This window comes from Vigna angularis, chromosome 10 (assembly GCF_016808095.1).
Source record: "Vigna angularis cultivar LongXiaoDou No.4 chromosome 10, ASM1680809v1, whole genome shotgun sequence".
In the NCBI taxonomy this organism is placed as follows: Eukaryota; Viridiplantae; Streptophyta; class Magnoliopsida; order Fabales; family Fabaceae; genus Vigna; species Vigna angularis.
In genome coordinates, this window is record NC_068979.1 from 2,367,082 (window position 1) to 2,384,897 (window position 17,816).

At 40.9% G+C, this 17,816-nt stretch overlaps 1 protein-coding gene, 2 long non-coding RNA genes and 1 pseudogene across 3 annotated transcripts; 1 reads left to right on the forward strand and 3 right to left on the reverse strand.

Moving 5' to 3' along the window:
• Positions 1–1,043: 1,043 nt before the first annotated feature.
• On the reverse strand, positions 1,044–1,334 carry LOC128194290 (50S ribosomal protein 6, chloroplastic-like). Its single transcript, XM_052869477.1, has one exon. The coding sequence runs from the start codon at positions 1,332–1,334 to the stop codon at positions 1,044–1,046; it is 291 nt and encodes a 96-aa protein (XP_052725437.1).
• A 410-nt stretch (positions 1,335–1,744) lies between these two features.
• LOC128194264 (uncharacterized) lies at positions 1,745–4,478 on the forward strand. Its single transcript, XR_008245644.1, has 2 exons — positions 1,745–2,265; positions 4,228–4,478. It is a non-coding gene; the product is annotated as an uncharacterized LOC128194264 (long non-coding RNA).
• An 856-nt stretch (positions 4,479–5,334) lies between these two features.
• LOC128194291 (pentatricopeptide repeat-containing protein At4g38010-like) lies at positions 5,335–7,112 on the reverse strand (annotated as a pseudogene).
• A 1,182-nt stretch (positions 7,113–8,294) lies between these two features.
• LOC128194265 (uncharacterized) lies at positions 8,295–16,322 on the reverse strand. Its single transcript, XR_008245645.1, has 2 exons — positions 16,276–16,322; positions 8,295–8,490 (listed from the first exon to the last, which is right to left on the reverse strand). It is a non-coding gene; the product is annotated as an uncharacterized LOC128194265 (long non-coding RNA).
• Positions 16,323–17,816: the final 1,494 nt, after the last annotated feature.

The window sequence follows — 17,816 nt, forward strand, 5'->3', positions numbered from 1 at the left end:
TGACATGCAAAAGGGAAATAGACCAAAAACAAATGTGGCCCGAGATTCTGATTAGGATCCAGTATTGTTGGCGGTGACTGATCTCCCTATTTTGGTATTTTAATACTGGTTGTTAAAACTATATGACTGAGTAAAGAGAGGTGCTGAATGAATTTGACGTTAGCAAAATATTTAAGATTAGAATTCATACATTAGCACTCTGTTAGCAGAAGGAATGGAAAATACTGTGATTAAGAGAAAGGATGGGAAGGCAGCACATATACAAATGATAAACTGATTCTTTAGACCCACTTGCAAAGAATACGACTTCTTAAGTCAACATAAAAGCAGCTGAATTATGCTGTCTGAGTGTCTGAATTTGTAAAACTGAGAAATGAAATACGAATTGTTTCCTTTTGAGAACTTGGATTAAGGGAGAGTATTCTGGTTAACACAAGCGTGTGGTAATTAACAGCTTTGTTCTGTTCTGTTTCTGCAGTAACTACTTTCCATTACAGATATTTACACAGACCCTTGGTCAGACTGTACATTCAAATATTTTTCCTACTGCCTTAGTTTTGAGTTGAAGGTGTTCGATATTGGTCCACTTATGCCTCTTTCTTTAATTTCTCTAGTATATGTATACATGCGAGAACATAGCTAAGTGGAGAAAAGAAATAAGAGACAAAAAAAAATGTGAAAAAGAAAACTGTAAGAAGAAAAGTAGTGCAGAAAGAACATCTGTCTACAAGAATTCAGAAATATAAAGGTAAAGGAAGTTGCAAAGGGTTCCTGAGTGCGTAGGGAGAGGGTCTAGTTTTAGTCTAAAAATTGACGTATACTAGACGCATTCAGAAAACCTAACCATCAGTTCGCAAATTAATCGAATTCTCGTGCTCACCGTACCTAAGAAAGTGAATTCATCCAAAACAATTGCACAGATAAAAAGTTTCATTTGAGATTTAAACAACAAATATAAGATAAAATGTTTAAAGAGTAGCGAATATGAGGCTTGAAGAAAACAGAGAAAGCATGAAAACGACGACGCAGTACCGAGTGAGTGGCTAGGCAGAGGGAGGCGGAGGAGCAGCGGAAGCAGAAGAAGCGTCAGCAGGAATAACGAGAGTCCAATCCGGAGGAAGAGGAGGCATAGGATCGTACACAGTTGGCTTGCGGTTTATATCCCATGGCTGCGTCTTCCGTGGCCGAGTCTTCATGTGATGCGCAGTCGCTTTCTTCTGCGGCCGAGACGAACACACTATCGTCAATCCTCCGTCACTTCTCTTTCCAATTCCCAGTGCTTGTGGTGGCGCCATAAACACTCCACACCCAAACATGCTTGACAACGACGACATCCTTCTCTCTTCTCGCTTTTCTCTTCTATTGTTTCTCAAACACTCATCTCTTACCGGTTTATCCCTCTCAGATATTTTTCCAAAACTTCCCAATTTACCCTTCGAATTTTGGTTCGGAGGTACAAGGCCCAAAGGTTATTTGCTTTTTCCCTCTTCGATAGTTTCCTCCTCCATCCATTAAATTTTTCCTTACACGACATTATTCTGGAAAGTTTTGAAGAGTGTAAAAAGAAAATTGACAGGGTACAGAAAGAAACATCCTCCCTCTTCACGAACTTTACTGGGCCTGGTCTTTTCTTTCTATACCTTTTGGGCTCCCCTTTTGCAGATGTAAGGAATCGTAAAATTAAAAAAAAAAAAACAAAAAAAAAAAAAAAACAAAACAAACGGGGGAAGGAAGGAACGTTGGCCACAAGGAGACAGCCCACGTTGCTTCCCCATTCAAAAACAAGAAAAAAGAAAATAAAAGGAGGCTCGTAGGAGAAGAAGAGGGGAAGAGGGAAGAGTTTGGGAAGTTAAAAAGGGAGCTATGGGTTCTGCCGGGAGGGGAAATCCCTGCTGCCATATCTGTGAGAGGAGTGTTCGGAGCTGCTTTTGGAGGAGTGAAAGAGTTGTTGCAGATATGGGAGAAGAGAAGAGGAGAAGCTGAGGAAAGGGGGTGTCTTCATTTTGGCATGGGAGAGGGAGCGGGAGAGCAGCAGGAGGAAGGGAGCCCTTCCTTCCTTCCGTTTCCAGCCAACCAAAGAGCGCCCGTGGGAAGCTGCACCAACTTCTAAAGGGCTGAGAGGAGGAGCAGGGATGGACATCTGAGGAGTCCTTGCAGCAAGATCTGGAAGATGAAGTGGAGAACCATTGAAGTTGCAAAGGAGATCTTGATCTGCACTTCTGGAGGAAGATGGATCACAAATTTTACAAAGGAAGTCTTCAAGAGGTAAGGGGAGCTAGATATTTTGCGTTTTGATTGTTGAATTATACTATGTTTGGTGCAAATCTGAGAATTTTGGGAGTGAAAATGGGTTTCTGCGTTTTCTGGAAAAACCTGTGATTCTGCATAATCTGCAGAATCGCGTTCGTCCAATTTTGTCTCAAATTGAACGTTCGTCCAACTTGACGAATTGAACGTTCGTCCCGCCAAATTATCTGAGCGTTCGTCTAGTTTTTGGGGACGCTCGTCCAGCTTGACCTTGTGAACGTTCGGTAATTTCTGAACGTTCGATTTTTATATGTATTTTGATGAGCGTTCGTCCGAAACGGCGACGTTCGTCCACGTTGTTGAGTGAGCGTTCGTGCATAAGAGTGTAGTGTTCGTTCATGCGTTAGAATTATTTATACGTTCGTCCTCGGTTCAGCGCGTTCGTCCAAAGTGTTCGGATTAGTGTTCGTCCAAAGTGTTCGGCTTAGCGTTCGTCCAAAGTGTTCGGCTTAGCGTTCGTTCAAAGTGTTCGGCTTAGCGTTCGTCCAAAGTGTTTGGCTAGCGTTCGTCCAAGTGTTCGGCTTAGCGTTCGTCCCGTCTTAGCGTTCGTCCGGTAGCGTTCGTCCTTCCTTTGAGCGCTCGTCCAAACGAGTGTTGTTTTCGATTCTGAGCGTTCGGTCTTTTTGTAAAATGAGTTCGTTCATCCGGAAAGGGCGCTCGTCCAAATTGTTAGATGGCATTCGTCCATTTTGAAGAGACGCTCGTTCAAATTGTTAAATGACGTTCGTCCAAATTTGACTGGTGCTTGAAAACTACGTTCGTCAGATAGCGTTCGTTCGAGTTCGGTGAACATTATTCGTTCAAATAATGTTCGGTCTGTTATTTGGAAATGGCGTTCGTCCAGCAACGTTCGTTCCACAACTGATTGGATGAATAGTGTTCGGATGAATAGTGTTTGGATGAAGAGTGTTCGGATGAATAGTGTTCTACAAATAGTATTGGGTTCAAAGTTGATTTTCTCTAGAATTGAATAGTGTGTGTTTACCTTGCATAGTGTTGGGGAGTGCCAGCAGACTATGCGAGTGTAAAGATGTATCATGTGTATTTACCTTGCATAGTGTTGGGGAGTGCCAGCAGACTATGCGAGTGTAAAGATGTATCATGTGTATTTACCTTGCATAGTGTTGGGGAGTGCCAGTAGACTATGTGAGTGTAAAGATGAATTATGGGTATTTACCTTGCATAGTGTTGGGGAGTGCCAGCAGACTATGTGAGTGTAAAGATGAATTATGGGTATTTACCTTGCATAGTGTTGGGGAGTGCCAGCAGACTATGTGAGTGTAAAGATGAATTGTGGGTATTTACCTTGCATAGTGTTGGGGAGTGCCAGCAGACTATGTGAGTGCAAAGATGAGTCGTGTGTATTTACCTTGCATAGTGTTGGGGAGTGCCAACAGACTATGCGAGTATAAAGATGAGTGTGTGAACTGTGGGTTAATGAGTTGTGTATTTGCATAGTGTTGGATAGTGTCTAATGTTCCACCAGGCGGTAGTGCCTAATGTTCCACCAGGCAGTAGTGCCTAATGTTCCACTAGGCGGGAGTGCCTAATGTTCTACCGGGCGGGAGTGCCCAAATTTTCATAAAGCCACCACGAGTGCAAGACCCGCCATAGCTCGGTAATCATTCTAGTCCGGACGAGTCAGTCTATAAAGGAACAAGTCGGGGTATAAAGTAACAAGTCTTGTGATGTCAGTTTACCATGTTTGGATGAATGTTTACATGTAATGGAAGTATGTGAATATATGGATCAATGAGTATGCTTTAATTGTTATTTTATATGAACCTATGAATGATTGCATGAATTAATTGTGCTAGGAGATAACATGCTTTTTATATCTAGCTCACCCTTGCATTGTTTGTGTTGTGTGCCAATTTGGATATGTTATTTGGCGATGATCATCCACTTGGATGGGAGCAGATGGCGGGGAGGATACCTTGGGAGCAGCTCTTGATGGAGACGGCAGTGCTGCAACCTAGCATTACTAATTCTTATTTCGTGAACTCGTTTAATTACATTTGTGTGTATTTTAAGTTTTAAATTTTTCGTGATTTCCATGGGAGATTCCAATAATCGTATTGTCAATTTCTGCACTATTCTGAGGATGACTGTAATCCTTAAATTACTCTTGACTGCTTTCCTATATTATGCATGATGACGTCTTTATTATATATGCATGATGTATATATTTGGGATGTCACAACAGACACCTTTGCTGAAATTAATCCATGATTCGATAAAAGTACAGAAGCATGAACCATTTAATCTCTAAATTTATAATGATGAATTAAATTTGTTTTTTACACTGATAGACAAGAAAAATTATTTCCAAAATGTTAATTAATATTAATGTGGTCTCTCTGAAATTAATTTAATCATTTCTTATTAACTAGTGTAACACCTGTAACATCCCAAAAGTACAGTAAAATCATATAATAGAATTAATTACACTAAATGATAAACCAATTCAGTTTTATATTAAACAAGCGAACGCTCTTGACCGAACGGCCTTACATAGAGTTGCCAAAAGTGAACTGTACAAGATTCAAGGGAGAGGAGGCTGCTAGTTCTTATTTCATTTCAGCAATAGTCATAAAAAATAAACTCAAAACATACGTGTACTTTTCGATGAAAACGACACATTCCGGAATAGACAATTTCTGAAACCACCACTTAACTAACTATGCAAGTACTTGGTCAAACAACTGCTTTAATTTACACAAGTCGTGTAAATTATGTTTATTTTCAAGAATTTATCTTCTATAAAATTGGAATCTCATTTGGAAGAAAATAAAAAAATCAGCATGCTCATGCTTCAGGAAAACTACTACCAGTAATGGTAGAGTTCTTCTATTATTATGACCACGTGCCATTGAATGAGTTGACGCATTCCGTATCTATCTGAACTTACCCAAGTGGCTTCTATTTCTATTATGTTTGTCTCATGTCAGAGCTTGTGGCATAGTAACTACTGTCGTCAAAGTTCAAGTGACCATTGACCGATCGCTCACAATCATAAACATTAAACGTTGTCACTGTCACGGGCAAGACAAAATTTCCCTTTGGCCCCTAAAAGAGGGTACCTATGAAACCATCTTGCTCCTGAGCTGCTTCTCAATGCATAAGCTTAAGCTTAATTTGGCAAGGAGTGACCCCGTATCTTTTCCATAAATGCAGTGCTCTCACGTTGTAACTATTATGAACTTCCATATCAAGTCCCAATCTGGCCTGGTTTGAGCATAATAAATAAGACAAGTCTAAAATGATTTAGAGACACTTTATAGAATGCACCATTAGAAGTTGTTCAAGTCCATAGACAAAATACGTGAGCTCAGGGTCAAGTGTGCTTGTCTGATTAGCAGAGGGTATTAATATGCCCCTCAGAGTATATTTGATTGGCAAGGATGTCCAATAGTACGTAAATATCCTCACTTTGAGGATGATTACTGTCTCCAACTAAAAATTCATGACTCTTACCATCCACCCTTATAATGCTAGACCCAGGAGCCTTGCTTATTCCTTTCTGCTTCATCAGTCTCCTAACATTTCTCACGTCAGCCCATTTCTTGTTAGAGGCATACAGATTAGAAAGAAGCACGTATATGCCACTATCTTGAAATTCAAAATTCTGCAGTGATTTCAAGATTTCTTGGGTGAATCCAACATTCCCATATGTATTACAGGCACTCAAAAGCGCTCCTATGATCTGCACATCAGGGGACATGGGCATTGTCTTTATCAACTCCACAACTTCCTCCACCAGTCCAGCACTGCAGAGTAAATCAACCATGCAGCCGTAGTGTTCTAACCAGGAAGAAAGGTTGTAGAGGGGACTTGACATCTCATTGAAATACTTTCGGCCTTCGCTGACCAAGCCAGAATGGCAGCAAGCTGTTAAAACAGCAAGAAATGTCACTTCATTAGGCTTTGCACCTGACACTATCAAATCTTTAAATAGCTTCAATGCTTCCCTCCCAAGTCCATTTATTGCTAGGCCACCTATATAGGCATTCCAAGTACGGATATTCCTAGAAGGCATTCCACCTATATAGGCATTCCAACACAGCATTGCATACCACCAACTCCTTCCCGAACAGACATTTGAGACCCAACCCATGAATTCCTTTCCCCAAATTTAAACAACCCAATTTCCCACAAGCCCCTAGTATGCTGACAAAGGTTGCCACATTAGGTTCCACATCCATTCTCAAAAACAATGCGATGGCCTCATTAAACAACCTAGCCTTGACATACCCAGATATCAAGCCAGTCCAAGAGACCACGTCTCTCACAAGCATGTCATCAAACACCTTGCCAGCACCAACAGTGTCCCCAGAAATGCAATACACATGGACAAGAGTGTTTTGCACATAAATGTCGCACCACAAGGCAGTCTTCAAAGCTACGGAATGAAACTGTTTAATCTCTACAATCCCATAAAACTTAGCACAAGATTTCAAAACTGCTGGGATAGTGTACACATCAGGCACAAAACCATTCCTAACAGTCCATCCATAAATCAGGATTGCAAGCCAGGGTAAGTGGCCAGAGGCATAGCCAGAAATCAGCAAATTGCAAGGGAAAGAGCTCAAGTTCCAATCAAATTGCTTCAGGAAATTGCAAGGGTAATGAACATCTGTAACATGTTTTCCCAAAAAAATTGCAGCCTTGGAAATAACCAAGTCATTGGCAACAAGGGCAGAAGTCAATAGATGCGCATGAATTTGCTTGAAGGATCTCAAGCCATTGCTCTTGTGAATCAAATCCAAGAGAACCGATTTCAGAGATTGCCCAGCCTTGCTCATGGTAGTGATCAGTGCTCAAACAATCCATCCAAAATCTTTCACTGTTTATGAGTGGACATAGCCACGCTTAGTTATTGGCACACAAGGTTATCAAAATCACAAGGAGTTTACGTTCCCACACCCTCTAACCTTGGTGTATTAGTAATTTTGAGCGTTCGGTCTTAAATTGGATTCTTAGGTTTGAATCGAGAGCGTTCGGTTTTGGTGCAATAGTGATTATAAGCGTTCGTCCTAAATTGGTATTCTCAGGAAGTGATCTTGAGCGTTCGTTTTGGTGAATTAGTGATTGTAGTCGTTCGTCCTTAATTTGGATTATTAGGTTTGGATCATAAGCGTTCGGTCTTGGGTATTAGTGATTGATAGCGTTCGACCTGGATCAGGTATTTTGAGGTTTAGATTGTAAGCGTTCGGTCTTGATGTATGAATTATGATTAGCGTTTGATCTTGATCTGATAGTGAACGTTCGATCCTGATGGTGATTATTCTAAGTTAGTGATCGTTCATAGAGAACGTTCGGTCTCGATGATGTTTGTCCTCAGGTAATGCTCGTAAAAACTTAGCGTTCGATCTAGATGAGGTTTGATGTTTGACCGATCGTCCAAACAGTGTTCGAATAATAGTATTCAGTCTAATAGATGTTCGCTGTTTTAGCGTTAAGTCTAAGTGCTCGATCTTAACGTTCGTTCAATAGTGTTCGACCTAATAGTATTCTGTCTATCAGCGTTTGGAGTTTTAGCGTCCAGCATAAGTGCTTGATCTTAGCGTTCGTTCTTTTGGTGTTCGAACTAATGGTATGCGGTCTAATAACGTTTGGTGTTTTAGTGTTGAGCCCAAGAGATTGATCTTAACGTTCGTCCAAGCAGTATCCGATTTGAATGAGGTGTTCGGTTTTAGCGTTCGGCCTAATAGTATTCGATTTAATATGGTGTCCTGTTTAGCGTTCGGACAATAGTGCTTAATCTCATGACGTACGGCCAAATAGTGTTCAATCTAATATGGTGCTCGGTTTCTAGCGTTCGGCCTGATTATGATGGATTTTATAGTGTCCGTCCAAATAGCATAGTGTTCGGCAATTTAGCTGTCGGCAGATAGCGTTCGTTGGAATAGCGCGGTGAATAGTGTTGGCTGCAACACCCCGAAATTTTGTGTTACGCTGACTAATTTTTCCGTAAAACACGTAAGTAAAAATTCAAATTTTTAATATTCAACTTCCACGGAAAAATAGTACGTTATTTATTACAAACCGATTATTCCGAAAATAAAACGTTTAAATAGTCAGGATCGACTACAAACAAATACATTCCCAGTCATCTATCCCATCTCTCTTTCATCCTTTATGCATGTTCAGAAATATCAGCCATCACATCTGCAATAACATCTGCTCCCGTATAACATCACACATTACACGATCATCGCATTCACATGCACAAACAAGCAAGGGTGAACTAACAAAATACAATTCATATACATAATAAATATACTCATAATAACATACTGTCATCCACACCTTAACCAGATCAAACTATATACCCAAGTACGAATTATGCTTCAACCATATGCATATACCAATATGTATCAAAATATCAAATTAGAATGCATACGCCAATATACATTACAAAATAAATCAGACTACATCCACCAATATTACAGATCAATCAAAATACATACACCAATTTGTACTAGCGTCACTCCCATCACTCTTTTCAGAGCTTCCCCGGGCCGTTACACATTACCCTAATGTGTAGTGCTGCTTCCCATCACTCTATAGGGAGATTCCCCGAGCAAGTACACAAGTCACCCTCCATCACTCTAATCAAGAGCTTCCCCGGACAAGTGCAAGTATACCCCTCATCACTCGCCTAAAGAGATTCCTCGGGCCCGCAAGCACAACGCCAATCAAATTTTGTAATGAGCTTCACCGGACTAGTACCCCACGTCACCCCATCACTCTTACATAAATGTAAGAGATTCCCCGGGCGGTTACACACGTCACCCGTGTATAGGGTTACTTCCCATCATTCTATAGAGCTTTCCCGGGCCAGCAACCACAACGCTTACTATCCACCACTCATTTAATGACACCAAGTAGCCAAAAATACACATATCCAATAATCCTCACAATACCAATCCAACCATACCATAACGCATGTCAACACTCAATTTCGTCCGGATTGACTAAATATTTTTGTTTTCTGTATTCTCCTCATAAAAGGAAAAATATAAGAGAAAAATACAAAAAAAAGGGTATATAATAAAAAAAAAAAAAAAAAAAAAAAAAAGAAGATGAAAACGTTCGTCCAAACAGTGACCGTTCGCCCAGATGCGACTGCTTGAGCGTTCGGTCTTTCAATATTCGGCCGTTCGGCAATGTGTTTTTGGCACGTTCGTCCTCTGTTTCGAACCGCTCGTCCTCGCCTTTATGCGAACGTTCGTCCTCTGTTTCCAACCGATCGTCCCCTACCTCGCATCTCAAGGACGTTCGCCCTTAACCGTTCGGCCAGATGTTCACTAGTCGACCGTTCAGCCACTCGGTCCTAGAGGACGTTCGTCCTCCATTGAACGTTCGTCCATTATCATTGACGTTCGACTCTTTCACCATTCGGCCGTTCGACCATGTGTTAATTTAGGACGTTCGTTCTCAGTTTCAAACCGTTCGTCCTTCATTGCTTCAACCGTTCGTCCACACAGTGACCGTTCGTCTTTCCTTACTGTGGCCGTTCGTCCGAACAGTGATCGCTCGTCCTTTCCCACTGTTACTGAGGCCGTTCGTCCGAACAGTAACTGTTCGTCCTTCATTGCTTCAACCGTTCGTCCTATACCGTTCGGCCGTTTGTAATTTGGACGTTCGGTCTCTACTTTTTGAACGTTCGTCCTTAATGTGGTTTTGTTCTCAGTGAGCGAGCGTCCATACCGAGCGTTCGGTCTGAGTTATATTTCGAGCGTTCGTTCGTTGTGGTTTGGTGATCGGGGAGTTCGTCCTTTAGTTTTTAACGATCGCTTTTGATTCTGTATTATTAACTGTGAACGTTCACTATTCGACCGTTCGGCCATTCATGCTTGTTTGAACGTTCGTTCTTTGCAACTATTTGCGTTCGGCCTGTATCAGATTGTTTTACCGCGTGAGCATTCAATTTGAGCGTTCGTTCGATTTCAGTTTTGACCGAACGTCCAGAAGTTGGGGGCTGCATTTTTAAAATGGTCTGAACCTTCCACCAAAGATTTCCACCTTCAGCTGCTGCCACTGTCCGCCATTAACCGTCTGAAGAACAACTGGCAGTATGGGTTCCTGCAAGAATAGTTTTGGCTGGCTTTCACTTTTGAATTTTTAATTTAGAAAAAAAAGTTAGATGCATGGCTGGAAGCAGACGCAATCTGGAAGCATGGTGGCAGCGACGTGGGCAGCTCCATATTCGCGGTTTGGCTGGAAAGGATGCTGACCAACACGACAGAGCATTTGTCGGGAGCACATGATCAAGCACACCAGGCCTCCAAAGTGAAAGCAGTATGGGTTTCCCGAATAAAAAATGAAAGGAGGGAATCATTTGGCAGGGGCACTGACTTTTTGGTTGTCACCCACGCAGTACCCATAGGGCACCCATCTTACACCAAGGAGGAGGAGGAGACTTGAGCAAAAGGACCTTCATCCATATAGATTTACCTGATTCTTTCATCCTCCATTTTTTTTTTTGGGGCACACAGCCGAGATCATCACCACCTTCATCCACATTCATTTACCACATTACTGAACACCATGACCTTCAACTCCAACATCGCATGACCACCACCCATCACCAACACCTCACGGGTCAGCCTCCCAAAAGCCGCCTTCACCTCCATATTCCCACATAACCAACAACTCACGGTTGGCCACCTTCATCTTCTTCATTTTCATCTCCAACGTCCATTGCCTCCAACCCATCATCCATCCATTCCAACATCCTTTTCTTTTTCATTTTCAACCCCAACATCCCGAACCCAATGCCACGATCACCCTTACCTCACGGCCACCACCTATCCTCACCTACCCATCCTCCATATTCGCTCACTACCAAAAACCATTTTTGACACCCACGACCACTGTTAGCACCTTACGGCCAACATCCATACACTACAGCCAGCTATCACCCTTATACTTCTCACTCTCATCATCCGTTCATTCACCTTTCAACAACCTTCATCTTCCCAGCCATCACTAACCCCTCTCTGCTATCACCCCTTCTTCATCTTTTCCTCCCGGCCAACATCATTATATCGCCTTGCCACAACTATCACATGTAACCACATACTCCTTTATCTGCAGAAATTCAACTCAAGCAAAGACCGCAACCCATTTGCCTCCATCACATACTGAATTTATCATTTGGCTTCATCCATTGAAATTCTTGAAACATCAAATCCTGTCTTCCGGTTCATCACACATGCAGTAGAATACATACATCATTTGAACAGAGAAGGAGGCCCCAAATTTGATCACCTTCGTTAACAGTATCTAATCAAAATAGAGAAAAGAAATGTTGTCGTTGACACATACTTCACTGGTAAGCCCAGTGGTAGCCATGGGTGGCGACTAGGGTTCAACGGAGGCAAAACGACATTGGAGGGAATAATCATCTCAGAGTAGAAGAGAGCAATACCACCGGCTGGGAAGCGCTAGTAACAGTGGCTGGGAATTGCAGCGACGCCGGTCCAATAAGGGTCGAACCGAGGAGGCACCGTCAGAGGCTGGGTCGCGGTGGCTGGGCGGTGGAGGCAACGGCCAGTGTGCGGGAGCCGGCTGGGTCGTCATGTTCAAAAGGAGACGAGAGAGGGAAGCCCTGGCCGGTGCGGAGGCGCCTAAGGTCGCCGTTGACGCCGAGCTCGGTAGAGGGTGGAGGCACAAGTGGCAGGTTCGAAGCAGTAGCAGCACGGTGGTTGGTCCAGAAAAGCCGGCGCGGTGGCGCCTGAGGTCGCCGTTAACGCCGTGCTCGGTAGAGGGTGGAGGCACAAGTGGCTGGTCTGGCTCGCGGCAACCGATCGGTGGAGGTGGCAGTGTGCAGAGGTGGCGATTTCCGACCAGGTTCTTGGCTGGAAGAAGAATGATTTGTTTGTGGCTGTTTGAAAAGAATGAGATAAAACCCCTATTGCTTCTAAAAAAAAAAGGGGGCCAGATCTAGATTGAAAAAAATAAAAAAAATAAAATAAAAAATAACCTTTTCTGCCTGCCACACGTATTTTCCATCCACACCCCATTCTGTTAAAGGATACACCACCAGTTTCATCCTTTCACTCCTGGCGGATACAAGGACAAAAAGGAGGACATCGACCCAAACAAAGGGGCATCAATTTCACACGTCAATCCTGGTTTTATCTCTGTACCCTTAATTTTGTTAATTTTCTCTTGTTTTGTTTTTTACGCTTTAGTTTCTTAATTTTATTATTATTTGTTTGGTCATTAATTTATATTGTGTAATCCCCTTGTAAAATAACCCCCATCCCTCTGTACTGTATTTTGTCTTGTTTATTTGCTAAACACTACGCACGCTCATTTTTTTTATATAATGAATAAAAATTACAAAAAAATAAATAAATAAAATAAATAATGAATTTGACAAAATCCCAAAAATACGTTTTAAAGGTTTAGGCACATGTGTGATCGCACGCATCGTCCTTGTGCCGAAAACCTTTTCTCTTTCTTCAAAATACCAAAAATACGTTTTAAAGGTTTAGGCACATGTGTGATCGCACGCATCGTCCTTGTGCCGAAAACCTTTTCTCTTTCTTCAAAATACCAAAAATACGTTTTAAAGGTTTAGGCACATGTGTGATCGCACGCATCGTCCTTGTGCCGAAAACCTTTTCTCTTTCTTCAAAATACCAAAAATACGTTTTAAAGGTTTAGGCACATGTGTGATCGCACGCATCGTCCTTGTGCCGAAAACCTTTTCTCTTTCTTCAAAATATCAAAAATACGTTTTAAAGGTTTAGGTACATGTGTGATCGCACGCATCGTCCTTGTGCCGAAAACCTTTTCTCTTTCTTCAAAATACCAAAAATACGTTTTAAAGGTTTAGGCACATGTGTGATCGCACGCATCGTCCTTGTGCCGAAAACCTTTTCTCTTTCTTCAAAATACCAAAAATACGTTTTAAAGGTTTAGGCACATGTGTGATCGCACGCATCGTCCTTGTGCCGAAAACCTTTTCTCTTTCTTCAAAATACCAAAAATACGTTTTAAAGGTTTAGGCACATGTGTGATCGCACGCATCGTCCTTGTGCCGAAAACCTTTTCTCTTTCTTCAAAATATCAAAAATACGTTTTAAAGGTTTAGGTACATGTGTGATCGCACGCATCGTCCTTGTGCCGAAAACCTTTTCTCTTTCTTCAAAATATCAAAAATACGTTTTAAAGGTTTAGGCACATGTGTGATCGCACGCATCGTCCTTGTGCCGAAAACCTTTTCTCTTTCTTCAGAATCCCAAAAATATGTTCCAAAGGTTTAGGCACATGTGTGATCGCACGCATCGTCCTTGTGCTAAAAACCTTTTCTCTATTTTAAATAAAATTATAAAAAATATGTTTTAAAGGTTTAGGCACATGTGTGATCGCACGCATCGTCCTTGTGCCAAAAACCTTTTCTTTTTTTTCCTAAATAAAAATACCAAAAAATATAAAAATCCTCAGAAATTAAAAAGCATTCACTTTTTCAAAACTACAAACATTATCGCCTTGCCAGAACTACGTGATCCTTGATTCTCCATCAAAAGTGGAGATACGTAGGAGCAAGGCCAGTCCTTGTCAGGCTCACTCTCCCAAAAATCCAAATCATTTTCCAAACAAATTCTCAAACAATTCTCAAACAAATTTCCAAGCAGTTTTCAAAAGAACTACGTAACCCTGATTTCTCATTCTGCATGAGAATACGTAGGAGCAAGGTCAATCCTTGTCGGGCCCAAAAAGCTAAAAAATATTGTTTGTTTTCTTTAGCGTTTTATTTTAAGGGGAGATTAAATACTTTGAAAACCACATTCACATTCGCGCATTTAGTTAAGGGTACTGCCTTAGGGCAGGCGTTGTAGGGTGCTAATACCTTCCCTACACGTAACCGACTCCCGAACCAAGAATCTGGTTCAATTTGACCATGCCTTATCATTTTATGGTTTTTCCGTAGTTTTCCAGAATAAACTATGGTGGCGACTCCAAAATCTCTTTTCAAAATATATTTCTTCTTTCTATTGGATCGTCGTCCCGTCGCGATTCCGGTTGCGACAACGCACATATCATATCATCATCACATAATCATCACAATACCAAATTTTAAACAATTCAAGTTCTTCATTTAACATGAAACTTATAATCAAATCATATACAACCATGATTTCAACAGTACTTAACCATTCAAACATCATTCTCCTATCAATTTCCAATCTCAATCAGATCAACCAACATTCCCATATCAAATAGATATATCAAACAACTCAAAACAGTGTACACCTAACACATTTTCTTTATATCTTTTTAATATCTTTTTAATACTCATTTTTAGGTAACTCAAACAGGTTTGAAACCATTACCAACAGTTCCAGACGGGTCAAGAACCCCCAAAACGACCTAGAGAACGTCCAAAACGGACATCCGAAACCCCAAAACTATCGAAAACAAATTCTGCAAAGTGCAGGTGCGAGTTAACTATTTTGACGAACGTCATAAACAATTGGACGGACACTGTTTGGACGAACGCTGTTAGTCTTAGTCGAGCACTATTGGGACGAGCGTTTTACTCTTAGTCGAGCACCATTGGGACGAACGCTGTTAAAGCTAGCGCTTCATGGACGAACACTGTGAGATCAAACACTAGGCCGAACGCTCAAAACCGAACACCATATTGAATTCAACACTCATTGAACGAGCGCTTTACTATCAAACCTTATGAAGACCGAACGATAATTAAACCATCAACTAACCGAACACTACTAAACCAGCGAATGAACGAACGCTACTAACCAACACCTGAGCGATCGTTACTAAACCATAACTTGAGCGATCGTTATTTAAACCAATGACCGAACACTATTAATATCATCCCGGAAAACTGAACGCTCTCCAGACAAGGACGAACGCTAAATGCCTAAGCCAAAGCATGATTATGACCGAACGCTACTATCAAGAACGAACGTTAACCAAACCAACATTTGATCGAACGCCACTCAGCACATGGCATGACCGATCGTCCAAATCCGATATGGACGAACGGTCAGTTTTTCGCATCATGCAGAATTCTGCAGAATGGTAGCAGAACCTCCCTTGACCATTTCTAACCACTTTTCTCAACTTCTGAGACTCTTAATTCTCGTTTTAGACTTAATTAAACTTATCCAAATGATTCTAAGCATTTCTACTACCATTTTTTTAAGTGATTAAAGTTCACTTTCAGCTCCAAAACACTAACTTCAACAACTTAGGGACCCAAATTTGATTCTACTACTTGGAACATGTTTTAGACCACTTTTATGTTTCTAACAAGTCACAATGGACTTGTCTAGACTGCCCAAACAGTCCAGGAACACTGCAGCCCTCATTTACTCAAAATCCCTACCTCACTTCCTCTAAAATAGCCCAAATTGACCATAAAGACACTTGATTTCCTTTCTAACAACACTACCACCGAATTTTCATGTCAACACAGATCCAACATACACAATTCCAATAATCATCTCATACTTCCATCAATTCATCCAACCAAAAATTCATTAACTAAGCAAAACACACAATTTTCGTATTCCATGAAAAGTGAGTTAAAACTTCCTTGTTTACCACCCTAATTCACACCCAAATCCATCAAAACTTCATTTACGCATATACCAACATGCTAGAACGAATTTCCATCATCCAATTCACATATATTCATCACCTTACACAATTATTTCATCATCCAACTTATGCAGAATTCATAGATTAAATCTAACTCCCCTTACAACTTTACCTTCAAGCTTCTTTCATATTCAGAATTCTCAATCCATCATTTAATTATCTCACCTTATCATATTGATAATAACAAGTCCATAGATTCAAACAGAAAACCAAAGATCAAGGATCAATCTAACATCATCTCCATATGCTTAAAACATTTCATCCAATTCATATAAATTTTCCACAAAGTAAAATACATAGATTAGCTCCCCTTACCTCTTGAAGATCTTAACTTCTTCTTCCAAGAGAGTAACTCTTCCCTTCTGGTAGACCAAGCACGCTCCAATACCTCTGCACACTTAGAGTTTCGTTCTCCTCACACCAAAAAGCTCTCTACTCTCCCCAAACTTCCAAGACTGATTTGGATTTAAAGAAAGGGCTCCAAGACAAGCAAGGACCCAAGATATTGTAATTTAGCAATAAAAGACCGACATCTGGCCTTACTAATCCATTTTCCAGCCCCAAAATCCGGAAAGAATGGTTTGTGGGAAGATTCCCGAACCTTGCACGCTCAAAAAAACGTGTTCCAGGCTGTTATGTTTCCATAACTGACGTAGCTAATCGATTAACTAAAGTGCTAATCGATTAACTCGAGTCCAGAGGCTAAAACACGAATTTTCTCTGTAACAATCGATTAACTACAGCTGTTAATCGATTAACTAGCAGAAAACTCAAAATAACGTTTTTCGTGACTTGTTTGATTTGGTTGAGGCCCTTCCCGATGTTGAAAAAAAACGTATGAGTACTCAAATCGAAGCTCTTTGAGTCTACTTTCTAATGGAAAAATAATTAACCCAAAATATTAATTGTATAAAAAGTTATACATAAAATAGTAAACCATGTCAAATTTTGACAGCATTCTATTTTACACTACAACTTGAAATTTTTACAACTTGGTAAAATTTTGAGTTTACAAGGGTCTTACATTGGCCAAATACGTTCGGCATATAGCGTTCGGCAGATAGCGTTCGGTCATATAGCGTTCGTCCAAATAGTATTCAACCAACTAGTATTCAACAATAGCATTAGGCAGATAACGTTCGTCCAAATGTATTCGTCCAAATAGTGCTCGGCAAATAGTGTTCGGTTCCAAGGTTATTTGCTCTTGTTTTAAGTGTGCAATGTGGTTGGAATATATACTCTGATGTGATTTATGTGAAAAACATGTGAATGCATGAGATATGATAAATTACTCTGATAATATGATTGTGGTTGTAAATGATGAGTTTGAGTATGATTTGGACATCTCAGGGAGAGATGACTGTGGATGTAAATGATGAGTTTGAGTATGATTTGGACATCTCGGGGAGAGATGGATGAAAGTGATATGTGGTGTTGTGGTTGTTCTGTATAACTGTAGTGAACTTTGGGCTCGGTCTCTCTATCCCTACACTCAAAGCATTGTTCATGCTCACATAGAGAAGAACAGTGTCTGTGGTGAGAGTAGAGGGAGGTCCTCGTCTATAGCCTTTAATGGCAAAGATAGGCAGCTTGGGGATTCACCTTGCTAGTGTTGAAGAGTGCCAACAGAACTATGCAAGTGCAAAGACGATTGCTAGTTCGAGAGTTATACAAATCCGGATGAGTCGTGTGAGTGTGAGTTGTGGTTTAATGAGTATGCTTGAATTGTTCTTATATATATATATAACTACGTATGATGACATGAATTAACTGTGCTATATGTATAACATGTTTTTTTTTATATCTAGCTCACCCTTGCATTGTTTTTGTTATGTGTTGTTTGGGTATGTTTCGTT